General features: G+C 33.1%; 1 protein-coding gene across 1 annotated transcript in view; it reads right to left on the minus strand.

Annotated features, from left to right (window-relative positions):
- LOC126966431 (tyrosine-protein kinase Shark) overlaps window positions 1–7,744 on the minus strand; it is a 35,265-nt gene extending 27,521 nt beyond the window's left edge. The window contains exons 1-4 of the mRNA XM_050810471.1: window positions 7,513–7,744; window positions 6,919–7,015; window positions 6,765–6,841; window positions 6,251–6,459 (exon numbers count right to left, since the gene is read on the minus strand). Of these exons, the coding sequence (XP_050666428.1) occupies window positions 6,251–6,459; window positions 6,765–6,841; window positions 6,919–7,015; window positions 7,513–7,548 (419 nt within the window). The 5' untranslated portion in view covers window positions 7,549–7,744. The remainder of the gene's footprint in view (window positions 1–6,250; window positions 6,460–6,764; window positions 6,842–6,918; window positions 7,016–7,512) is intronic.
- Between the last annotated feature and the right edge of the window lie 444 nt (window positions 7,745–8,188).

Here is an 8,188-nt window from a genome sequence, read left to right on the forward strand (position 1 = left end):
CTTCGTCACCAACAAAAATTCGACAGAGGAATAAAAAACACATGCCAATTATAATATCGAATGACATTACTCACATTTTGAGAATGTCCCTACATGGCATAGCAACAAAACAGATAGTAAGTACATCTGTTATTCAATGATGAATCAATATTTATATTCATGATTCATTAAAACATGTTTGTTTTCATACTTTGTACTCATTATTAACTATAATATTTGTATACACATCTCCGATCAGCTTGATTCCTTGGTTTTAAGAAAATTTATTAAAGTAGGCGTTACTTTGCGGAAATCCATAATTATACAAATGATGTAAGTTTTCTTTAGTGTTAATTCCGCCAATATTTGTTTTTAAACAATTCGACACGTATCTTAAAACTTAAATCATTTGTATTCCTTGGTTTTGATTGGTGGGTCTCTGTGCATATACTACGGGAAGTGCTTATAAATAATATAATAATAAAATAATAATAAATATCTATTTATATTCTCCTCACAAAGATCTTAAAGCTAATACAGTGCTTTGTTAAAGTTAGTATAGTGTTACATTTTTTAACAGCTGATATTTTGTGAGGTGTCTGCAGTAGGTTGACTCTATATTACAGGTCACTAGGACCAACTCCTAGATATAAGGATCACAATTATTAAAATATTATACATCTGTACTAGTGAGGTACAGGTAGTGAGGAAAATATTATACAACTATACTGTTGATATTCACATAGATTTTAATATAATTAATTTACACATGAGTCATACATCTTTGTGCCGTTTGGTGTAGAGACACTTGGCCCGTGGGGCCCTGAGGCGCGGAGAATGTTCAAAATACTATCTTCGCGCCTCAATAAGGCTACTGGAAACCCAAGCGCTGGCAGCTATTTCGGTCAACGGATCAGCCTTGCTATCCAACGCGGTAATGCTGCCAGTATTCTTGGTACGCTTCCACGTAATGATAGTTTCAATTTTATGTAGTCGTAGTATTGTAAATATAGTTATAAGATTTGTTTTGATTAAATTTCTACTTCACATTTAGCACAATTTAAAAATGTAATACACAAGAGAATTACTGCAATACATGATCTAAAATGAAGCTCATAGATTCTGTAACATTAGTCTTTTTTTAATGTTCTTTTTCAGTAATATTTAGTAAAGTAAACTGTCCTTGTCACATTAGAAACTTTAAGTCTTAGTGAGAAATTTCTAAGGAACAATTGTGTTAGCATCATATATTATAAGCCACTTATTTGTACCTAGATTTTAGATAATTGTTCTGTTATTTTCTCCGCATAAATAATAAAAAAAAAACTAGAGAAGCATTAAATTACTTTTTACTTACATCAATAGCAATAGATTACTTTAAACTTGTAAATGCTGTTTGGATTAAAAACTAATTTATGCAGTCATCAATATAATTTTATGCATCCTTAGTACGAGCATGCTGTGTAATGGTTTGGAAACGTGGAGCGAATGAGCAAAGAAAGAATGACATCAAATATATAAGGCAAGTGTGTGTGGACAAGACGGTCGCGGGAGACCTTCTAGGACATTCGTCGACCAAAATGGGATGTTTTGAAAAAATAAGGTTTGTAAGGATAGAAGCAAGTGGTGTTCTGTTGTCTCTGCCTACACCGACGGGAAAATGGCGTGAGTGTGAGTATGGCGGCCCGAACAGTCAATTTAGATCGCGATCCGCCATCAAAATCAATGTACGCGATCCAGATAGGTAGTGTACGAAGCATATTGACGGATTAGGGACTACGCGCACTTATTCAGCTCCATTCGCGTTTCGCTGAACGATTTTGGTCACACTTATACAGCTCTGCTTCTATCAGCCGTGTCCGGAACTTTAAATCACGTCTGCACTTTAATCTTTGCGTGCATAATGATTACGTCAAATCAATGCAGGAACAATACAGGTCGCAACTTGTGGACAAGGAGTCGCGAACCATCCCTGTAAAGTGCTGTTCCGCCGCATTCGACGGCGAACAGCGATGTACGCGGCGGAACAGCGCCGAAAGCTCTCTATAGCATTCGCATAATAAAAACACATTTATCCTCATTTTATGCTGGTTTGCCGCGAAAGCAGAATGGACGCGGAAAGCTGAATCGACGCGTACACTACTTGTTGTACTTGTTGTTTTCTATGGACAAAAGCTGAAAAGAGCTGAATAAAGTGCGCGTAGTCCCTTAATGCTCCTGATCACAAAATATCTAGATATTTTGAAATCAAGATCGCGGAATGCGAATGGCCGAATCACAATATTTTTTCAGTCAAAACGAGTTAATAATTTAATTCTATCGTATTGTAAGTGCACGGTAGTTATAGTAGAGATATAAAAATAAGATGAAAAAACAAATTGTCGAAAACAAACAGGTTTGAAAACCAGCTCTGATCTTCCGGTGAGCCATTTGATGACGTCGCGATAGCAATAATAAAATAAAAAATAAAACTTTGATTATGAGTCAATGACCTATTATTAATTATATAATCAGTGATACCCCTTAGCAGTTAGCCCATTTAATTTAGACCAATTCAGAAACCGGTCACCCCTCTCAATCCGATATAGGTATTGTAGTTGATAATCTATATATATAAAAATGAATTGCTGTTCGTTAGTCTCGCTAAAACTCGAGAACGACTGGACCGATTTAGCTGATTTTGGTCCAGAGAAGGTTTAAAAGGTGAATAAATGTGAAAATGCTCGGAATTAAATAAAAACAACAATTTTGTTTATCCTTTGATGTGTCGTCCCCCGTTGTTCAGAAATCAAATTGAATGAATATTTTAAAATGAATAACTAATTAGAATTTTCATATCTTTCCAACTTTCTTAGTAGGTAAAATATAAACTTAATTTTAGCTCAAATAAAATTTCAAATGAAATTTTTATCAACGATAAATCTTAAGTTTTGTCATAAGAAATAAACAATTTTATAATTAATACGTGCTTAGTCATGTGTGTACGCGGACGAAGTCGCGGGTATCAGCTAGTTAGGTATAAATAAACTAGCCGTCCGGACAGACTTCGTTCTGTCAAAGGTTAATAGTAAAAATTAAATAAATATAACGTAGGTATTTCCGAGTGATCCAGTTATTTATGTATTCGACATGCATTTAAATCCTTGCAACCCATAATAAAGGCTATAAAAGGCTAATTTGGGGCAAGATAATTTGTGTAAAAAGTGTGTCAATATTATTATTATTTGTTTGTGCACGCTATTCGCAGAAATGACTAAACCAATCTGAATGCGGTTTTCACTAATGTATTATGGCAAGCACACCCAACTTATTACAATTTATTCTTTTATTCCAATGATGACACAAACTAGTCAAAATAAAACGCCAAAAGAGGCGGGCTTTTGCTAGTAGCAAGGCACTCATTATTACCACGTCTTGAAAGCGTTGATTCAAAATTTGACACAATCTTAACAATAAAATTAAGTACTGCAGCAGTGCCGCATTGATAAACGCTGACGCTATTTTTAAACAAGTGAAGCGTCCTCTCAATATGAGCATATTGATCGTTATTCTGAGCAGGAAATCAACGATAAACTTGTCAGTACACTCAGTACCTTCGTAAAGCGAGCACTTGAGCAAAGTATGAGGTCACTGACCTGCAAGCCTTGTCAACCAACACTCCCATAGTGACCTCCCTAAATATTTACAGGCCAATTCACTAAATTAACCCATTCACTTACTGACTGCTTCACTACACAATGATACTACTTAAATAGATCTAATAGACTGGGGCTCTCCAAGTAACAATCTCATTGTTTTTTGGTGGTTCACTCTACAGAGTCAAAATGAAAAATAATTTTAATAGTTTACAAATGTATGTAGAATAACGTAAGGGGACTTATTACTATAATAATATAATATTGACACACTCTTACACAAATTATCTTGTCCCAAACTAGGCATAGCCTGTACTATGAGTACAAGACAATGATATATTTAATACAATATACTTACTTAAACATACATAAATACATATAAACATCCATGACTCGGAAACAAACATTCATATTCATCATATAAATGATTGCACCTACCGGGATTCGAACCCGGGACCTCAAGCTTAGTAGTCAGGGACACTAAGCGTTCGGCTATATTGGTCGTCCTATCTTGGTCCTATATCGGTATTACTATTATAACTATAGTAATTAGTGAATATACTGTTATTGCTTGCATTAAATGTTGTGGCTATTATGAGGTTCAACCAAACGGATCACAAAGTGCAGTCTGTTTTGCTGATCTTTTTAAGCCTTTAAGACACAATTATATTGTGGCGGTCAATTAATTTCTTTTTTAGTCATTATAAGAGACAAAGGTTCTACATATTGCGCGACAGATGCTGTTTTTACTGTTGTTGACACTTGAATTATTGAATGTAAGATAGCTGGGAGTGTTTATATTTAAAGTCACATGTCAATTAAGACTAAACTAATACCACTTTATTTTGAGTTGTGGGCATAATAATCATAAAATTTAAAATTTTAACTCAGATGATGTGGGTTATGTTGATTTTATTACCGTCTTTTTTTACTATATCATAAGTAACTCAAATTACTTTTTTTTATCTCTGTCAATTTTTTTTATCTAGAATTTTAAAATCAATTGAATTTAAGGAAGATCATTAGTATTAGAATTATAGACCTCAGTAAAACAATTTTTTTACACGGTTATATTCTTCTATGGAAGATTTGAAGAATTGTAAGTATTACTTTATCAATCTAATATATAACATTCTCATGTCGCGGTGTTTGTAGTTAAACTCCTTCGAAACGGCTTGACCGATTCTCATGAAATTTTGAGTGCATATTGGGTAGGTCTGAGAATCGGACAACATCTATTTTGCATCCCCCTAAATGTTAAGGGTGGTCCACGCCAATATTATTTTATTTTTTTTTTAAATTTGTTTGATTATGAGTCAGCATTAAAAAATATGTACAACTTCAACTTTTCACCCATCTACGATCAACAGTTACGTTTGGATCGCGATTTTAATATCGGCAATTGCCGATATTAAAATGATTTTGCCATAACTGTATAATATAATTTACATACATCCTTTTAATGAATTACTGTTAACCATTATGGAATTCTAATTACCATTGAATTACGAACAAGTCGTACATGTTAACACTTGCACTGATTGCCATTATGTGTTCAGAATAATTTAAAACAATGTGACATTAAAGTCTGAAATGCAAACTTTTAATTCGTGTATTATGGAAAAAATCAACAGACTTGGGCTCACTGTCATAGTCCATTCATATATAATATGAAGTTTTATGCATGTTATGCTTAAAAACAACAAAATAGCAATGGCAATAGAATTATATTTGGATTCATTTGCGATGAATAAATACAAAATATTTGACTGATTTCAAAACTTATTTTGCCAGTATCACCAAGACCAATTTTATAAAAAAAAAATGAAATCCCCACATAAATTGCAATAATGAAAAAACAGCAAACATTATAGCCAATGTTAAATTTTAGAGTAAAAACATTTGTTTACTTATTAAACTATCAAATTCAGGCAACTGTATGAAGTTGGGTGAATAATAAGTATTAAATAACATATTTATTGCCCACGGGCATAGCCACCGCCATATCTGCAGAATCAATTATATGAGGCTCCCGGGCCATGGCGGCTCCATGTGTGTAAGCAAAAATTAATAAAAACTTTTGCTGCTTGCCGAAAAAAAAATTTAGGAAAAAGTGACAGATAGATAATCATATTAAATAAATAAATATTTCTTTCATATGGAGCCCCGCCAAGGCATGGTATGCCACTGTTATATATGGATAGTTGTTTTTTCTTCCATGCATATATGCATACACTACAATTGGAAGATGGTGTAAGGTTTTTAGTTCTGAATTTATGAAAAATGTATGCTACAAGTTAAGACCGCAACTAACTAATCACCACAATATAATAATAACAAACAATATATAAATATAGTAGCCAAGCATTTAGAATAGGATAGCAATTTAGTTACATCAGTTCCAGGAAGACAGACAACATATACACAAAAATCACAAATTAAAAATACAATAATTTGCATATGGTCAACTGCTTGCTGATGTTACAGACACTAAGAAATGTAGCAAGGTTCCACCCCTATTCCAAAGGCTGGGGGGTATACACAATTACATAGAAATTGGGCAAGTTAACATCTTGGCTTTCCCAATTGGTCACATCATGACAAATAGATTATTAAATCCATAGAATTTCATCTACCTGTGCAAGAGGTTTGTAGTTCCTTGTGTCCTTGACTCATGAGGTGGAGGCTGTCCCTTGCAGACCACTGATAGCCGAGTGACAAGAGTATTAGAATTGCCACGGTAATGCTGAATCAATGTGTCTAATCCATGTACAGTTGTGTGTTCCTCAATAGAGAAGAAGGCATCCTCTCCATGTCTCCGGATTTGATAATGTACAACTTCACCCTGCACAGATTAAATATTTGAAGGTTTATATATGTTACTTACTTAACAAAAAAGTTTAATAAATGTTTATGAAACAAATAAATAGTGTTAAGTTGTTAACATTAAAAGTTCTTGTGTATAACTATATGGTATTTATTGCAAATACTATGTTACTAAGCAGTTAAACAAATAAAGTAGGTCTACATCACAATATGACTATGTTAGGCTAACAAAAGATGTAGCATTGGCAGTAATTTTGTAAACAATTACAATTGAAACTCAGGCTAATATTTCTTTGATGAAATATCTACAACTTATCCACTAACCTGGTGCAAGACTGACAGAACATAATCCCCAGGAGACGTATTACTTTCTCTAACAAGGAATACACCATCTTCATCCTCTGAAATCCACAAAATTATGACCAGAATGTATTCATTTAAGGTATAACAGTATTTCATATTATTGTTAAGAACAAACCTTCTTTGAGGAGTTTCTCAGCTGTTTCTCGAGATATTTTGCCATGAAACCAGTTCACGTTGTCTTCTCTGTTCATTCTCAATAGAAATGAGTTTGTCTGTAAAGTAACAATCAAGTTCCCTCAACGTCACATTTACAGCTGATGAAAACAAATATTCAACAAGTGTTATTTTACACAATAACTATAGTGTTATCACTTATTTATCGTTTTTGGCATTGAAACAAAACAAAAGCTAAATTGAAAAGCACTTCGTGAACATTGAAAATTATTGCTGCTTCTATTTCTCTCTAACCTACTAAATTCTTGTTTGACAACAGTTTGAACAGTCAACACCAATGCTTTGTGATGAATTAGTATCGCCATCCTTTTTACCATTGAACAACATAACTTCAATTAGAAAAAGACAGACGATGTGTCAACTTGTTTTTCATTCAAACGTATTATAGGATTTCTAAACGTCAAATGTCACATACCTTTCGTAATCAAATAAGAGTCTTATTAATTTATTTGAGGATAATTCGTACCAAAAATTCAATTCAAAGTGGGCAAAAATATATTTTTATTTAATATTGCACTATTAACTTTTTACTTACCTTTAATAGAATGAATGACGTCATGTTCGTTATCATGATATCCAAGTGGAGAAATGTATCAAAATAACAATCACCAATATTTGAAGTAAGCACTATTTACATTTTGTATATTTTTTGCAGTCACACATTGTTAACGACACTATAGCTCCTCTTATTATTTTTAATAAATTCGCTCGTAGTAAGCGGAATGAGACTATCAAACAACCGGCAGACAGGCGCGGTATCCCCAACTCTGCCTTCCACCGAATGACTCATAGCAAGGTCAATTCCGAGAAATGAATCACCAGCAAACATACTCAGTTCAGCAATGCCATAAGTAATCACATTCTCTGACGTCTCTACAAGTTATTATTTTATGTAAATAAAAGCCTTACATAAATTTAATTACAATATTATTATGAACATGAGGTAGGTAATAAAAATGTCTTTAGGTAGGTACCTACTTCTAATGTAGGTAGGTACTTACTGTTTAATCATGAGTTATTCCTAATAATTATACCTACTTGTGTTTTTTATTATTATTAGAGTTAGTTAGTCATTAAAATAAACGCATTCTAATATTTTATTTGTCATCTCCCTCCAAACAGAATTAATAAGTAACGAGACTATCAGCTGAAAACAAAATACATTAAAACAAGAAAATTTAAATCATTTTTAATATAGGTAGGTACTTACC

Source organism: Leptidea sinapis, chromosome 10 (assembly GCF_905404315.1).
Source record: "Leptidea sinapis chromosome 10, ilLepSina1.1, whole genome shotgun sequence".
NCBI lineage: Eukaryota > Metazoa > Arthropoda > Insecta > Lepidoptera > Pieridae > Leptidea > Leptidea sinapis.